The sequence below is a fragment of the Sarcophilus harrisii genome, chromosome 1 (assembly GCF_902635505.1).
Source record: "Sarcophilus harrisii chromosome 1, mSarHar1.11, whole genome shotgun sequence".
NCBI classification, from domain to species: domain Eukaryota; kingdom Metazoa; phylum Chordata; class Mammalia; order Dasyuromorphia; family Dasyuridae; genus Sarcophilus; species Sarcophilus harrisii.
In genome coordinates this window covers 226,795,329-226,814,567 of record NC_045426.1, presented here as the reverse complement: position 1 = coordinate 226,814,567, position 19,239 = coordinate 226,795,329, and the positions used below count along the sequence as shown (strand labels likewise).

General features: G+C 32.1%; 1 protein-coding gene across 3 annotated transcripts in view; it reads left to right on the top strand.

The window, feature by feature from the left end:
* ERCC6L2 (ERCC excision repair 6 like 2) overlaps nucleotides 1-19,239 on the top strand; it is a 162,646-nt gene that overhangs the window by 43,130 nt on the left and 100,277 nt on the right. For all 3 annotated transcript variants that reach the window (XM_031937698.1, XM_031937697.1, XM_031937699.1), the window contains exons 4-10: nucleotides 3,352-3,545; nucleotides 4,952-5,113; nucleotides 5,322-5,529; nucleotides 7,024-7,164; nucleotides 9,523-9,639; nucleotides 11,347-11,466; nucleotides 18,740-18,811. In XM_031937698.1, coding sequence (XP_031793558.1) covers nucleotides 3,352-3,545; nucleotides 4,952-5,113; nucleotides 5,322-5,529; nucleotides 7,024-7,164; nucleotides 9,523-9,639; nucleotides 11,347-11,466; nucleotides 18,740-18,811 — 1,014 coding nt within the window. The remainder of the gene's footprint in view (nucleotides 1-3,351; nucleotides 3,546-4,951; nucleotides 5,114-5,321; nucleotides 5,530-7,023; nucleotides 7,165-9,522; nucleotides 9,640-11,346; nucleotides 11,467-18,739; nucleotides 18,812-19,239) is intronic.

Sequence of the window (19,239 nt, the reverse complement as noted above, 5' to 3'; positions counted from 1 at the left end):
AACGAGATTATAAACAAATTGGAGGGACATTGGATAGTTTATCTCTCACACTTGTGGAAGAGGAAGAAATTTGTGACTAAAGACGAACAAAATTGACCATTATTGATCACAAAATAGAAAATTTTGATTACATCAAATTAAAAAGCTTCTGTACAAACAAAACTAATGTAAACAAGATTAGAAGGGAAGCAACAAACTAAACAAAACTAATGTAAACAAGATTAGAAGGGAAGCAACAAACTGGGAAAACATCTTCACAGTTAAAGGTTCTGATAAAGACCTCATTTCCAAAACCAATTGACAAATGGTCAAAGGATATGAACAGACAATTTTCAGATGATGAAATTGAAATTATTACCACTCATATGAAAGTGTTCCAAATCATTATTAATCAGAGAAATGCAAATTAAGACAACTATGAGATACCACTACACACCTGTCAGATTGACTAAGATGACAGGAAAAAATAATGATGATTGTTGGAGGGGATGCGGGAAAACTGGGACACTGATACATTGTTGGTAGAGTTGTGAACGAATCCAACCATTCTGGAGAACAATCTGGAATTATGCCCAAAAAGTTATCAAACTGTGCATACCCTTTGATCCAGCAGTGTTTCTACTGGGCTTATACCCCAAGGAGATCCTAAAGAAGGGAAAGGGACCAGTATGTGTCAAAATGTTTGTGGCAGCCCTGTTTGTAGTGGCTGGAAAATGAATGGATGCCCATCAATTGGAGAATGGTTGGGTAAATTGTGGTATATGAATGTTATGGAATATTATTGTTCTGTAAGAAATGACCAGCAGGACGAATACAGAGAGACTTGGAGAGACTTACATGAACTGATGCTGAGTGAAATGAGCAGAACCAGGAGATAATTATATACGCCAACAACGATACTGTATGAAGATGTAATCTGATGGAAGTGGATTTCTTTGACAAAGAGACCTAATTCAGTTTCAATTGATCAATGATGGACAGAAGCAGCTACACCCAAAGAAAAAACACTGGGAAATGAATGTAAACTGTTTGCATTTTTGTTTTTCTTCCCGGGTTATTTTTACCTTCTGAATCCAATTCTCCCTGTTCAACAAGAAAACTGTTTGGATCTGCACACATACATTGTATCTAGGATATATTAGGACATATTCAACATATATAGGACTGCTTGCCATCTAGGGGAGGGAGTGGAGGGTGGGAGGGAAAAATCGGAACAGAAGTGAGTGCAAGGGATAATGTTCTAAAAAAAATTACCCTGGCATGGATTCTGTCAATAAAATGTTACTATAATTAAAAAAAAAAAAAAAAAAGAGTGTATTAATGAAGAGAGAGACAGATTCACAGGAGATAAAATCAATAATTTTGATTGTATAACATTAAGAAGTTTGTGAACAAATAATAGTCAAAGGATATGAATAAGTAGTTTAGAGAAAGAAATCCAAGCTTTCAATACTTATGTTTAAAAAATGCTCTAAATCACTAACAATTAGAGAAGTATAATTAAAACAGTTCTGAGATAGCACCTCAAACCCATCAGATTGGCTAAGATGACAAGAAAAGAAAATGACACATGTTGGGGGAACTGTGGGAAAACAGGTATATTATTTCATTGTTGGTGGATCTATAAATTGATCCTTTTGGAAAGCATCCCGCAAAGTTATTAAATTGTCCATATCGTTCGACCCAGAATAGACATATATACACATAAAAAAATATAGAAGTCTGTATAATAATCTATACCACAACATAAATCCATTTATTGTTCAATTGTATCTGATTTTTATGACCCCATTTGGGATTTTATTGGCAAATAGACCAGAATGATCTGCCATTTCCTTTTCCAGCTCATTTTACAGATGAGGAAACTCGGGCAAACAAAATTAAATACTTGAACCAAGTCACATGTCTAGCAAGTTTCTCACGTAGGATTTTAACTCAGGTGTTCCTAACTCGAGGATTGGTGTTCTATTCAGTATAACACCTTCCTTCCTTCCTTCCTTCCTTCCCTTCCTTCCCTTCCTTCCCTTCCTTCTTTCCCTTCCTTCCCTTCCTTCCCTCCCTTCCCTTCCTTCCCTTCCTTCCCTTCCTTCCTTCCCTTCCTTCCCTTCCTTCCCTTCTTCCCTCCTTTTTCTTCCTTCCTTTTTCTTCCTTCTTTCTTTCCTTCTTTTCCCTTCCTTTTTATTTGTATTGTTTTTTGTTTTTATTGCTTTCACAATGGGTAGAGAAGAGAGAAAAGAGAGAATAACTGAAAGTAAAATTGAATTTAGAAATTAATATGTTCAATCATTTAGTAACAAAATTGCAAACTTAAGTGAAAAAATTGAATGTCCACAAAAAAATATAAAATGCCCAAATTATCACTAGGTAGGACCTAAATTATCTCAATTATGCATACTATATTAACTCTTCACAAAAATAAACTTTACTTTTTCTATGAAACAGTAGTAGTAACTTATATTTATATAGTGCTTTAAAATTTAAAGAATACTTTGTATTCAGTTTCTCATATGGCTTTTTCAGCAACCCTATATGATGTGTCATCTTATTCCCATTTTACAGATGTGAAAACAGGCAGAGAGGCTATATGACTTGCCTGGGGTCACACAGATAGTTCCTGAGACATGATTTTAATTTGGGTCATCTTGATTCTTAAGTATAATGCTATGGGATCATTTCTCTGTCCAGTACACCACACGGCTTACTGTGTTCCTCATATTGATACCTGGGAGAGAAAACAGAAAAAGAATACTCTAGAAAAATATTGCTAATAGATCTATAAAACATGATTTTATTAGTATGGTGAATTGGCCATAGAACTTCTTTCATATATGTAGGCAAGACTACGACTTAATAAAGAACCCTAGGAACTGTTTTTAAGTATGTAGGGAACTAATGAATCTTCTAGGTTCACACAGTTGGTAGATATGGAATAATATCTACACTGACAGACACTGCTAATATATCTGTATTTGTATTTTATCCATATATTTATATACTTTTTCCCTATTTTTTCCTTTTTTTCTAGTTGAGAAATTTTGTGAAATCACAATGATATAAGAAAGTCAATAAAACTATCTTAAATTATTTGTATTTTTCTAATGGAAAGTATAATCAAGACAGTATAATTACTGATTTTTTTATACCTCTGAAATGTTAATTCCTGTACTGAATAACTTCTGGTTATTAAATTCTTTTGCCTTTATAGTAGACACTCAATTATATCAGGAGTTTGTTGAGAGTACTAATGTGCCTAGCACTGTGTACACATACAAGAATTGAATTGTTGAGATTATATAGTATATGATGAAACTAGTTTTCTTGTAAAATGTAATGACATTTCACTTCCTTTAGATTTTTCTGATAGTGGCTCCTCTTTCTGTGCTCTATAACTGGAGAGATGAATTGAACACCTGGGGATATTTCAGAGTCACTATTTTACATGGTAATAAAAAAGACAACGAGCTAATTCGAGTCAAGCAGGGAAAATGTGAAATTGCTCTAACAACTTATGAAACCCTTCGCTTGGGCTTAGATGAGCTGAACAGGTAAGAATATTCCCCCACCCCCAGTTTCTGTGTTTCTCTTCCTTGTTTTAGAATCTATTTTGAACTCTCATTATTCAGCATGATTGAAGTTGATTTCAAATTAAAATTTAAGATCACTAATGTTAAAATGCTTATTAAAATGAAAATGTTGATGCCTCTGACTTCACTCTTTTTGTTAGTGCTGCCGTATTCACCATGTCTGTCATGTTTAACAATTTGGGATTAACCCTCTTATATTCAATTACCACATTCTATCAACTCTGTTATACATCCATCCCTACTCTGTAGTCCCACTACCATCACCTAATTGTAGGCTCATATTACTGCCCACCTGAATTATTGCAGGCATTTTCTTCTACTCTTTCTCCTATTCTGACAGCTTTCATGTTTTTATGAGACTAATCTTCTTTACATATGCCCCTATTCAATGTGATTCTTTTGCTCAATAATCTTTAGCCTTGTATTAAGGCCCTTTTGTAATGTGGCACCACTATCTCTTTAAGCTTTACTCATATTACTTCCTTCCATCACATACCAATATAATGTAAGTACTCTGTTTCCTAGACATACTCTCTAAACTCCTTATCTCTGATACTTTGCTTACACTGTTTGCTGTGCTTGGAATGCACATCTTTTTTTTTTTTTTTTTTCCTGAAGCAGTTGGGATTAAGTGACTTCTCTAAAGTCACACAACTAGGAAATGTTAAGTTTCTGAGGTCAGATTTGAACTCAGGTTCTCCTGACTTCAGGGCTAATACTCTATCCACTGCTCCTGTCACCTAGCTGCCCTAGAATGCACATCTTTTAAAACTCAATTTAAATGCTAACTTTATAAAATATTTCATGCTGTTTCCTATCTTTAGGAACAAATTTCGCTCACATAACTTATTTTACATTCATTTAGCATTACTTTTGATTAGTTCTAATTTCTTTATAATTTCTTCTTCTGTCTACTATAAGTTCCATGATTATTGGAACTTTTTCTAATTTAAATTTTATGTACTCCTAGACTTTAGCCTAGTACTTTGCATATACAGTGCTTAGTAAATATTTAATTGAGTTGAATTGAAAGGTTTTTTTCTGTTCCCTGATTTTATTATAGATACTTTGCTAAACTGCATTACTAGGGAGTGTTTCCATACTGGAATAATCTAATAGCTAACTATATTGTCTCTAATCAGATCTTGATCTCTAGATATTATTCCATGACATATTAATTGTAATCATTTTACATAGTTGAGATTTACATATACTAACTAGTATGATTACCAAAGAATAAAAAGGGAGAAAATCAAATAACATAGAAACAAAGGACAGTTAAGTTATAAATTCTTCATAAATAGGATAGGAAGGGGACTTTCATTTAAAAACTTTGACTTTTGTTTTGTTTTGTTTTTAATTTATAGAATAGAATGGTCTGCTGTCATTGTGGATGAAGCCCATAGAATCAAAAATCCCAAGGCTCGAGTTACAGAAGTTATGAAAGCTTTAAAGTGTAACATCCGTATAGGCCTTACTGGTACCATTCTTCAAAATAACATGAAAGAACTTTGGTGTGTTATGGACTGGTGAGTGAAAACACATTTCATTTAGTTATTTTATTGTCTTTATAGCATGCTAGAAGAACACTATAGTACAATGGATGGAGGTGGTTCTGGATACAAATCATGCCAATGACATCTGCTGTGTGACCTAATATATTTCTTAAAACTGAATGCTGATTTTTGTTTTTGGCGATAATTTAACAAATATTCAATGTTTTGTTGTTGCTCTTAGGGCTGTGCCAGGACTTTTAGGTAGCATGACTTACTTCAAGAAGCAGTTTTCTGATCCAGTGGAGCATGGACAGAGACATACTGCGACCAAAAGAGAGCTAGCTACTGGCCGAAAGGCCATGCAGAGACTAGCAAGAAAGATGTCTGGCTGGTTCCTGAGGCGTACTAAAACTCTGATCAGTGATCAGTTGCCTAAGAAGGAAGACAGAGTGAGAATTATGGATTTTTAAAATTTTAAACTTTGTTTTATTGTGATTTTCTGAACTTTAGGGTAGGTCCTCAAGAATTTAATAATAATTGAGACCCAGAATTTGAGGATCACTTTTTAGCTGGTTTGAGAATTATATTAAATAAGGGTTGTTAATATAATTCATTTGGACAAATAATAACTAGTCTAATTTAAAAAATGATTTTGGATTATTCTTTTAAACATGAGACTATGGGATGGGGGAACTGAAAGGGGAAATAATTATATTCAAGTAAACCTTAGAGTATTTACCTTCAGAAGACAAAGTTTGATAAATTTTATCTATTGTGTAACTGTTGATTCTTTATCTTCTTAGTCCAGAGAACATTAATAACCTCCCTGTCATTTTATGGATCATAGATCTGGAGTTTGAAGGAATTTCCGAAGCTATCTAGTTTAATCTTTTTGATTTACATGAGGAAACTAAAGTCCAAGGATGTTAAGTGATTTGCCTAAAGGCACACAGGTAGAAAATATCAGAGGCAGAATTTGAACCTAGGCCCTCTGAATCCTAAGCCAGTGTCCTTTCCACTTTATCACATTGTAGGTCAATAAGATCACTTTCAATTGTATCACATTGTGGGTCAGTACAATTAATCACCTATTCTATGGTAGGCTCTGTGCTAAGATCTGAGATTACAAAGAAAGGCAAAAGAAAATTTCTCCTCTTGAGCTCTATTCTAATAAACTGATGATAATATTTAAATTTTTGTTTGCTCTAAGAGTGAACACAGTCAAACTTTTCTATTATATTATAATTCCCTGACATCTAGTATTCATTTTGTAAAAGAAAAAAAAAAGTTATAGCAGGGTAGCTAGATGGCACAGTAGATAGAGCACCAGTTCTGAAATCAGGCAGGTTTGAGTTCAAATTTGGCCTCAAACACTTAAAACATTTCCTTTGTGACCCTGGGCAAGTCACTTAACCCCAATTGTTTCAGCAAAAAAAAAAAAAAAGAAAGAAAAAAAGAAAAAAGAAAAAAGTTAATAGTAAAATGGAATTTATGTTTTAAAAAAAGTTAATTCAACTATTAATTTTTTTCCAAAGGAATTACTAAAGATTTTTCTTTAGTTTTAATGTTAATTATTTGTGAAGTAGGAGAACAAAGAACTCAGAAAATAAAATAAAATGTCAGTCCATATTTTTGATATGATTTTGCCCTTTCTTAATTAATCTTTTTTGTATTAAAAAAAAAAAAAACCTTTAAAACATACAAATCTCTTGAGGTTGGTATCTTAAAATGAGAGAGGTACTAGAATTCCAATTCACTTACAGCTTAAAGGAGAAGGCTATGCTCAAAATTGAGAGAAGTTTTTTATGATGGTATAACTATAGGAAGGAAAATTAATTTGTGAGCTACTTGAGTAAGAACATTTGGTTAATATGAACTATATTGTGGTTATTATGCCTATTGAAATAGACCACTAATAATTCATGGGTTTTTTATCTTGGCAGATAGTTTACTGTTCTCTGACAGAATTCCAGAAGGCTGTTTATCAAACTGTTTTAGAGACAGAAGATGTGACCTTGATACTTAGAGCTCGAGAACCCTGTACATGCAACAGTGGCCGTAGAAGAAAAAATTGTTGTTACAAAGTATGCATTTTAATATTTTGTTTTTATAGCTTTTTTTCAATTGTATTGTTCTCTTCTACCTTTAAGTAACAGATAGGTAGAGTTCAAAATTACATCATCTCTTTCTTGTACAAATCATTTGTAAAGTTTTGGGAATAAGGAAGTGTGAATTATTGTGTCAGGCTTATGATTATTAAATGTATTTATATTAGGAAAAAATTATGAAGAATTCCTCAAATACCTTCATTGTCCACTAGTTTTACATTTCAAACTGCCTACTTGACACTCATACCCAAACTCAAGAGACCCTAACAGAAACTCATCTTCCTGTCAAAACCTGAAGGGATAGTACTACTATTTTCCCAATCACTAGGACTTAAACACTTAAAAAAATGTACATCTATGTGTGTGTGTGTGTGTGTGTGTGTGGGTGTATGTCTATGTCTGTTGTATTCCAATTACATGGAAAATAATTTTTAATATTTGTTTTTAAAAAATTTGAATTCCAAATTCTCTCCTTCCTTCCCTTTTCCTTTTTTCCCTCATTGAGAAGGCAAGCAATTTGATATAGATTATATGCAGTTATACAGAACATTTTTTTATTAGGCATGTGGGGGAAAAAACACAGAGAACAAAAAACAATCCCCAAAACCCAAGAAAAAATGAAAAAAGTAAAAAAAATATATATTTCAATCTGCATTCAGATTTCATCAGTTCTTTGTTTGAAAGTAGATAGCATTTTTTGTCATAAGTTCTTTTGAATTGGCTTGAATCTTAGTACTGCTGAGAATAGTTAAGTCATTCATAGTTGATCAGAATATATTATTGCAGTTATTATGTACATTGTTCTCTTGGTTTTGTTCATTTCACTTTGTATCAGTTCATGTAAGTTTCTGAAAGCATCCTGCTCCTCTCTTCTTATAGTATAGTTGCATTCCATCACAATCATAGACATCTTATTCGATCATTTGTTCCTCAATTGATGGACATTCCCTCAATTTTGTACTTTTTTTTGCCATAAAAAAAAGTTACTCTAAATATTTTTGTATGTAAAGGTCTTTTCCTTTTTCTTTCTTTCTTTTTAATCTCTAGATTTCAGACCTAAGAGTGGTATTACTTGGTCAAGGGGTATATACATTGTTTTATGACACTTAAGGCATAGTTCCAAATTGTTTTCTATAATAGATCTTTTCATTGCATTAGTGTCCTATTTTTCCATTTCTCGTCTAATAGACAGTGAAATACTGTCATGCACATCTATTATAATTGACCTGATTGTTTTGTTGACTTTGATCCTCTGTTTATAAAAATATTTATAGTTTGTTACAATTTATGCCCTTGTATATTGCAAAACTGGATTTTGTATTTTTCTTTAAAAAAGAAGCAGTACAACTTTTTTGACTGAAATACAGAATGTAAATCCTCATTAAAGAAATGTAGTGTGGTTAAATCAACAATCTATTCTGTTTTGAGAAGTGAAGGCAATCAAGAGAGAAATCTGCATTATATGTCATGTCTGTGTAGGTGTAAGTACATGTGTGTGTACGTATATGTGTATACATGTAGGGTGTATGTATCTGCGTGTATATATGTGTATGTGTGTGGATATGAATGTGTGTGTGTGTGTGTGTGTGTGTGTGTGTGTATAAATAACTGTTTAGCTGTAGCCTGCTTGGGGGACTTGGGGAGGATGAAAGGAATAAAAAAAAAAGTATAAAAAGTTCACACCAGAGAACAAAAAAAACTACCTACAAGAAAGCAAAAAAAAAAAAAAAAAAAAAAAAAAGATGGACAGTCATAAATATGCCTTCTTTTATTGTATGCTTTCTTGAAATGGAAATTTATTATTACATATTTTGAATCCTCCCTGATAACATGACAATTTTTTACCTTTTTCTGTGTTCCTATTTTGTTTTCCTTATTTTGCATTTAGTTCTAAATAAATAAATCCATAAATAAATGCATGAACAAATGGATAAATAAATAAATAAATTAATGGGTGAATGAACGAATAAATAAATAAATAAATAAATAAAAAGAAATGAAGGCTGAACTTAGCAACATTAGCTGCTTCTGAAGCTCCTTTTGTCTTTCAAAGATAAGTCTTCTCTCTTCAAATTATCCCGTTTATAATGCTAATTCTTTAAGAACTTGACATGTTTCACTTTGATCATTGTATCTTTATTTTTCGGCCATGTACTTCCCATTATTATACTATATTTAATAAACGTTTCTTAGTTAAGTTGACTGGAATTCATTTTACCCAAAATAACAGATAGGGAGCAAATGTTGAAAGCAGTACATGTATTCTGGAATCTCAGTCATTTTAGATATTTGATAATACATTCTATTTTTCCCTTTTTCTTTCAATTGTTCTAGACCAATTCATATGGTGAAACAGTGAAAGCCCTATATTTCAGTTATCTTGCAATCCTGCAGAAGGTATCTAATCATGCTGCACTGCTACAGATCAATAGCAACACCAGTAAACAGCAGGTTTGTCTCTTGGATTTTATCTTTATTATATTTAGATAAAAAACTGATTTGCCCACATTTGAATTGTTGAAAATAATTCAGATCATTGGAGTTTGTATAGTTGGAAAATAGTTTAAAGCTTTTAAAAAAAATTAATAAATAATTAGTTTAAAAGTGGTTAGAATTAAAGTAATTCAAAGTGAATTAGCTTTCAGTTTGTGTATGTAAATTTATACATATAAATATATATATTTCTATATGTATGTGGAAGTATATGTGTGTATATATATTTGCATATATGTACACATTTAAACTTACATAATTATTTGCCTTACTATATCATGATCTATATAAACAGGATAAGGACACAATTCTAATAGTCTGTGTATTTGAATGGCAAGAGGGCTGTTTCATAAACTAACAAAAGCCAGTTAATCCCAAATTTAGTCTAATTCTGTAATTTTATTTTGTCCACTATCGTGTATAATGGATACACATTTATATAACAGGAATAAAGGATAAGCTTTAATTAGTAATTTAAAAGTACTTTGATTAGTAGTTTACCTTTTGATTTAATCAGAGTTTAAATATTGGAATCAAAGGATGATGGTATTTAATTGTCTTTGGTTTTAGCATATAGAGTTGGAAAATCAAGATGAGAGAAGTCAGGGTACCTAAATACCTAAATCTAATCCAGAATTTTTAACATTTTGGCAGTTTGGTGAAGCCTATGGACCTTTCCTCAAAATAATGTTTTTAAATGTATAAAATAAAATACATAATTTACTTCACATGCAAAATAAACTAATTATATTAGAATATAACTATCAAAATATTTCTTTAAAGCAAATTTGTAAACTACAGGTTAAAAAACCTTGTTTTAATTCCTAATGTTTCACTAATTGGCTGTATGAATCTGGTCAGCTGACCTCTCTGGACTTATATTTTTCTCATCTGTAAATTGAGGAGGGTAGAAGAGGTGTTCTTTAATATCTTGTTTAGGGCTAATATTCTACTTTTAATGGCTTAAAGTGTGGGTAATGACTCTGTTGGAATACACAGGAACTGTTGGAATACATGGGAGCCACCTGACAGTGGCTGCTGGAGATCCAACCCAGACCTGCAGAATGAATCTCCTCTTGTGAGAGGATGATACAAGGAGATTGAGAGGCAGTTGCTGTTCTCTGATCTCTCTGATTGAGAGGCTGTTATGTAGTCTGACCTCTGACCTCTCTCCTCTTCCCTCTGCCTCCAATTTATCTCATTCCCAGTCCGCAACACCTGTGTCACCAAAGGCTGCCTTGCAACTCCTTCAGATGTTTTGATCCACAGCTATGGAGGCTCTTGGAGAATTGACCAATCCCTTAAAATCGTTCTCTTTTTTTTATCTTTTTCCCATTCTGATAATCTGAACATATTGGTTTACATTTATTATTCTTATAATTTTAAGGAACATCTGATACTTGATATTAAAAGCCTGAAGAATTTTAGGTATTATTGATTACATAAAAATTTATGTAAAGTCCAGTGAAACTTTTTTTTACTTTAATGTCTAATGAGCCAGTGGTCAGATTGAAAACAGCAATATGCTCAGAGTAATATATTATTTTAAGTTGACAGCGTCTAAAGAAGACAGTTTCATGTTCCAAATTTAGTTTACAATGGTTACTGTCTTAAATAAGATTCTATTCACTCATTCTTCTTTCTATTTCCCCTATTTTTTTTTAGGAAACACATCTCAAAAGGATATGCAATCAAGTTTTTTCAAAATTCAAAGATTTCATGCAGAAGAGTAAAGATGCAGCCTTTGAAACTATTTCTGATCCAAAATACAGTGGCAAAATGAAGGTAAATATTTGGGAGGGAATGGAGGAAATTATGTAAAGTTTAAATTACTTCACCTACTTCCACTTGAATCTCTGTAAAAATTGATTTTAGAATCAGTTTTTATGGGACAACTATATAATACAGGAGATAGAGTATTAGTCTTGTTGTAGTAAGGAGGACCTGAGTTTAAATTTGGCCTTAGACACTTACTAACTGTGTGATTGTGGGCAAGTCCCTTAACCTTGATTGCATTATTAAGAGAATCATATCCTTTTTAGAATATGTACTTCAGGCTTTTGCCAATGGTTTGACTACATTAAATCAATTTACAAGTTTATGGTGTGCCAGATTATCAAATGGGCATTTTATGGAATTTCACAAAATAATAATAGCATTCATATGGAGGAACAAAGATCTAGATTTTCAAAGGGAAATAATATAGAAAAAAAATAGAGAGAAAAGAATTTTAGACTTTCAATTATAAATCTTTAATCACAAAAAGTCTTTTAAAATATTGGTAAAAAGTAGATCAATAGAAAAAACTACATGAAGAAGAATCATAAAAACTTAAACCCAATAACCTATTCACTAAACCTGAGAATATAAATTATTTGGGGAAGAACTATTTTTGAAAAGAATACTGTAAAACTTTGAGAGTTATTGGGCAGAAAGCTTTGGCCAGGGATCCTTATCCTGGGATACATGGATAAATTTCAGGACAATTTATGCATTTGAAGGGAAAAAATGACACCCATTATGTAATCATACATATACATTTATACACATATATGTATAAATATATTATAAATATATACTCTAAGAAGGTCAAAGACAGAACTTACACATTTCTATCCCTGTCTATCTCTGTTATTAACAGATTCAAAGTTTGATCCAAAGAACAATCAAAAATATAAATATATTTTAAAATATGTATGTTTCCCATAATAAAACTCATTGAGGGCAAGGACTGTTTCCTTTTTGTATTTCCTGTGTCTCAAATAATCCTTGGTACATATTAGGGACTAATATATTTGTTGGTTGATAAATTGATTCTTAAGAGAAGAATTGCACATCACTAACAGCCGTAGGAAAGATTCAAGTCAGCCCATTTTTGAGGTTTTCCTTCACATCCAGCAAGGTAGTCAAGGTGACATAAGATAGAAATACTATTAAGAGAGGAGTGGGAAAGACTGGCACAATAACACATTGTTATTAGAACTGATCATTGCCTCAAGTATAATGGAAAATAGTTCTAATTTTGCTAAAATAAATGATAAAAATATCTGAATTCCTTGACCTACAAACTATAGGCATATATTCCAAGGAATTCAAAGATAGAAAAATTCCATATACGCCAAAATATTAATAGAAGTACTATTTGTGGTAGTAAAAAATAATAAATATAAAAAAAGGTTGATGCTCATTACTTGGGGAATAGCTGAACAAATGGTTATATATGAATATAATGGAATATTGCTCTATGCCTTAAGAAAAACAAATATGAATAATTCAGAGTTGCATAACAAAACTTGTATAATGATGTGTAATTCAGTAAGCAGAACCAGGAAAACAAAATACCCAATTATTGCAACAAAGTAAATGAAAAGAACCCCCCCCCTCAAAAAAAAAAAATAGCCTCCTGATCACCATATAAGGACTAGAGTGCAGCCTCAACTAAGAGATGAGAAAATGTAATTCCCCCTTCATTGAAAGATTGGGAGATAGTATTGGTATAGAACACTGTCATTTATTTTTATACATTTCTGATCTTTTAGTTGGTTTTGTGGAACTTCCTTTTATCTTTTTCCTTCTTTGTTACAAAGAATAAATTGCAGTATTAATAAAGGGAGGGAAATAATTTAAATAAAGGTGATTAAAAAAAACAAAAAACATAAAGATAAAATAAAAGTATATTAAAAATACCAACTTTGTACATAAAGTATATCATAGTTTATCTTCTAGGTAAAACTATGTACATGAGGATAGCAGTGGTATTATGATAATGGACAAGCCAATTAAATACTCTTGTGTCCCAGGAAACGCTCTAAGTCTTTAGAACAGTTGTTAATATGCATTAGTAGAAAGGATTTCATCAGTTGAAGTCCCCTTTGCAAATTAAAAGGCAAATCTAGACAAAAATAATGTAAATAATTGCTTTGTGCTGTTGAATTTTTTAAAATCTATACATCATGTGACTAATTTTTTTTTCTTTTCTATTTTACTAGTTAGTAGAATAGTTTTTCTAATATTGAAACATCCTTGCATACCTAGTAATTGGATATAATGAATAATTTTTTGTACATATTGCCAGTTTTTCATAAGCCTTATTGAAATATGTTACATCCCTGTTCATTGTGATATTGACCTTTAGTTTTTTTCGGTTTTGTTCATTCTTGATTTGTGTCTCAGACTCAATTTCTTACATGATAATGTTGATACATTGAGAACAACTTATGTAGCAGAGAATAGAAAATGATTATTCATTAAGTATTTGGTAATATTCATTATAAATCCCTTTAATTGACTAGATTTTCCTTTCTAAGCTTATTTATATCTTGCTTAATTTCCCTTTCTAATGTTGGAATTTGGGGTCTTTATTATTAGTTTTTCTCTTTTCACTGTTTTATGACAGGATTCAGTTGCAGATTGCATATATAGGGTGAGTCTATGTTGAGGATGCCATCAAGATTGTGAGCCTGAGTTACTGGGAGAATGATGGTGTTCTTGATAATAATAATAGGGTTTGGAAATGTTGAAGGTCTGGGGAGAAAGATAATGAGTTCTGTTGTGGATATATTGAGTTTGTGATATCTAAATGCCAAGAAGATTGAAGCAAGATTGGAGATTAGGAGAGATATTGGGTTAGATAAATAGATCTTAGAATCATCTGCATACAGATATTTGAATCCATGGGATCTGATAAGACTACCAAGTGAAATAATATAAAAGGAAAAGAGAAGAACATCCAAGACATGGTCTCAGAGGACATCCATGGTTAGTGGTCATAGCCTGGATGGAGATCTAAAAAGGGATCAGTGCAGTCACAGATTGGAGGAGAATCAGTAGAAAGCATTGTCATTAAAACCTAGAGCAGTATCTAAGAACAGAAAGATACTTAAAGGGTCAAAGACTAAAGACTATAAAAATGAGGACTGATAAAAGGTTATTAGATATGAAAATTAAGAGGTAAATGGTAAATTTAGAAAGATCAGTTTTAGTTGAATAATGGGGTCTTAAGCCAGAATGCAGGTTTAGAAGAAAGTAAGGAGAGAAAATAAAGAGATCTAGTTTAGCTTATTCTCTCAAGGAGTTTAACCACAAAAGGGAAGAAGGATAGAGCTAGTGAGGATGGTTGAATTAAGTTAAAGGTTTTTTTGTTTGTTTTTTTAAAGAAAAAAGACTTGGGTGTTTTTGTAAGTAAGAGAAAAGTAGGTTATAGATAGGAAGAGATTGTAGATTAGTGAGAAAGTAGGACCTGTAATGAGATCAGAGATATGTATTTGGGGAGAATTTTATCTTGACAAAACCAAGACAGAGACTGGTCAGGATCCCAAACATAAGCATCTTGAGAGTAAAAGCAATCTTAAACCATATAATTTCCAGCCAAGTCCCCCCTAGCTTTCTGGAAGTGCTGCCTGGCAACTGCTTTTATTGGTGCTGCCATTTGAGAAGTCACTGCTTCTGAGACTCAGAAAACAAAGGTCCTGACACCAGTGGATCTCATTCTAATAGTTCAACATCAGAAATAGTATGATTTTATCAATGGAAATAACACTCCACAAAAGACATTACTGTCTGCTTGGTTGCTACATCCTAAGCACTATAGGATCTTTCTATTTGATTTGTAGAATTGTCTGTTCCTGTTAGAATGTGAGCTTCTTGAAAGCAGGATGGTTTACTTTTCCATTTGTGTCCTTGGTGCTTAGTATAATAAGTGCTAAATCATTCCTGCCTCCCCCATCTCCCAATTCATCTGGAAAGGGGAGTGGTGATACAAAAAGCATGATTTCATCAAGAAAAGATCATTCTATACTTGATATTAATATTTCCTTTTTTGATAAGATTAGTAAACTTGGAGCTGAAGGAACTGCTGTTGTATAGAATTTACCCAAAATTTGGCAAAACTTTTGATGAAGTATTTAATGCATTTCTTGTGGAGCACATAGAAAAATGTGGACTAGATAGGAATATAAATAGATGGATTCAGATCTGGTTGATGGCTAAATCCAAAGATTAGTTGTTAACAATACCATGTCAGCAGAGCAAAAGATTCCCAGTGGAGTGCTAGGGATTTGGACTTGAACCTCTTCTAAAATTTTTGTCAGTAACTTGGAATAAAATTTATAGATGGCACAAATCTGGAGGGAGAGCTAACATAATGGATAATAGCCAGGATCTAAAAGTCTGGTAGTGATATATGTTAAGAGGGTAATGTGGCAATTAAAAAAAACAAAACAAATAAACAAACCAAAAACCCTAATGCATTCTTGGATTGTTTTAAGAGAAGTACATTTCTAGGAAGAGTGATGATCAACTACTCTGCCTTGGTCAGACTCCATCTGACGTCTTGTATTTAGTTTTGTGTAGCATGTTTTAAGAAACACTTTTGTAAGCTGAACTCTATCCTGAGAAGTAATAGAAAAGATATTAAAGAGTCTTGAAACCAGATCATTTGAAGAAAATTGAAGAAACTGGATGTGTTTGGTATAGAGGGGAAAGACTGTCACAGGTAGGAGAGATTGTACTAGTTCTGCTCTGTCTCAGATGGCAGAACCAGGAACAATGGAGGAGTTTTGTTTGCAATGTTTATAGTTACAAATTAACTATAATTAATCATAATTGATAAAGATGGTTTCTTTTAGTAGTCTTAAAAGTAACAATAATGTTAGTCTAGTACTAAAATTTACCTTAATATTTCACTAGACTTTTTTTGATTTTAGTTATCTCCTGAGATTAAAATATCAGTTTGTAAATTGGGATTCTCCTTTATTTTCATTATCTTTATTTTGTGTGTGTATTTATATATTAACATATATATGTATATATCCTATAATCCTGTGAAATAAAAGATACATTCTGATGGTTTATTTTTCTTTTATTAGCCACTTAGTTGTTCAGCTGAACAATTATTTTTTACTCAGCTAGTAAAAGACAATGGTATAGTGGTTTTCATTCATTTAAATTTCAAATATGTATGTCTAAAAAAATTTTAAGTAGAATTTTTAAATTGCTCAGATATTTATTAACTGAAATAAGAAGCTTATTTTAAAAAATAAATTTGCATTAATATCTTTAGTTTTTACATCATCTGCATTTCTCAATATGTTGCTCTCCCTCTGCCAAAAAGACATCCCTTGTAATAAAGAATGAAAATCAAGGAGAAAATCTTAAGCAAAATTCACCAACATACTGAAAAAGTATGACTTTATATCCAATGTTCTACACCTGTAGTCCCCAGCCTCTGTGAAGAAGCAAAGGTGGGTATGTGCAAGAATGTTTGTGGCAGGTCTCTTTGTAGTGGCCAGAAACTGGAAACTGAGTGGATGCCTGTCAATTGAGAATGGCTGAATAAATTTTGGTATATGAATATTATGGAATATTATTGTTCGGTAAGAAATGACCAGCAGGATGATTTCAGAAAGGCCTGGAGAGACTTACACGAGCTCATGCTGAGTGAAATGAGCAGAACCAGGAGATCATTATATACTTCAACAACAATAGTATATGATGATCAATTCTGATGGACCTGGTCATCTCCAGCAATGAGATGAACCAAATCAGTTCCAATAGAGCAGTAATAAATTGAACCAGCTACACTCAGTGAAAGAACTCTGGGAGATGACTATGAACCATTAATAAAATTCCCAATTCCTCTATTTTTGTCTGCCTGCATTTTTGATTTCCTTCACAGGCTAATAGTACTCTATTTCAAAGTCCGATTCTTTTTGTACAGCAAAATAACTGTTTGGACATGTATACTTGTATTTAATTTATAGTTTAAATACAAATATTAATAATTGACTTCCATCAGAATACATCCTCATACAGTATTGTTATTGAGGTATATAATGATCTCCTGGTTCTGCTCATTTCATTTAGCATCAGTTCATGTAAATCTTGCCAATCCTCTCTGTATTCATCCTGCTGGTCATTTCTTACAGAACAATAATATTCCATAACATTCATATACCATAGTTTACTCAACCATTCTCCAAATTGATGGGTATCCATTCATTTTCCAGTTTCTGGCCACTACAAACAAGGCTGCCACAAACATTTTGGCACATACAGGTCCCTTTCCCTTCTTTAGTATCTCTTTGGGGTATAAGCATAGTAGAAACACTGCTGGATCAAAGGATATGCACAGTTTGATAACTTTTTGAGCATAGTTCCAGCTGGATGTATTTATAATTCCACCAACAATTTATCAGTGTCCCTGTTTTCCCACATCCCCTCCAATATTCCGCATTATTTTTTCACCTGGGTAATTCTTAACAGCCTTCTCAGGCCTTGCTGTTTTGGTTTTTTCTTTACTTACAGCTCAAATTCTTTTGAAATTATAGTATTCTGTGACTTGGTCACAAATATAATTAGAAAACTATTGATCTTTAGCAGATAGGCCATTGTTTCAAGGAGAAGCTTATAGTTATTAAAAGCACTTCACAATTTTTAAAGTGCTATCTAGCTTATCTTCCTGTTATTCTTTCTAACTAGTTATCACTTTTATATAAAGCTCTGGATTATTTGCTTTCTCACTAGAATGGTGTGTATGTGTGCAGGTGATCGTTGTTAGGTCAGTGTCAGATTTAGGAAGTTACAGCTATAAACAGAAGGAGAAACTACATCCTTCTAATTATTTTGAGAAGCCTTGTCTCAAGATAGTTAGCCCCTTCATATAGTGAGAAAATATTAAATTTAGAGAACTTTCAGATATAGTATATATTACAATATATAGAACTTTGTATTTTAGTTTAGTGCTAAACTGATGCCATATAGATGTTTGGGAAACTAATTCATTTTTGGACATCTAGTTAAAATACTATTTATTCTTAAAAATAAATTGCAAGTTTTTAGAAATTTCAACTATTTGTTGTCAATATAATTATAATATTATTTGACAGGAAACCTTTAATTCTGTGTTTGACAGGAGAAAAGATGTAATGAAAAAGAAGGTTGAGGTTATAGAGACATAAAAATAATTTCTTAGACATTCTAACATGATAGGTAATTCTACATGTATGAATTATACCTCAAATGGCCACTAGTTAACTACCATTCTGTGGTTTACTTCCAGGTTCTTCAGCAGCTTTTAAATCATTGCAAAAAAGCCAGGGACAAAGTTCTTCTTTTTTCCTTTTCTACCAAGGTAAGTACCTTATGATTTGTATTTATGACTGACCTCAGCAATAACTCCTGAGGCCTAAAAAAGGTGACAGCAGCAGCTGTTAGCCACATTTTCTTTTCTATACACCACTGAAAGTCGTGATTAGGTAAGCCACATAGTCTTTAAAAGGAGATTTGAATCTTCATTACATCAAGGGCATCTTCAAAGTTTAAACATCAAAAATATCTTTGATAAAGATATATAAAGATATATATATATATATATATATATATATATATATATATAAAATTTTCCTCTCTAATGGCTATTTTTAAAAGATCTGCTGTATGCAAGTCTGTGACAGAGCTTTATTCACAGTATGTACTAATAGATAATTATTGGTTTGACTAAATGAATGGCTAAAGGCTAAACTAACATTCTATAGCAAAGCAAACATAATCAGGACTAAG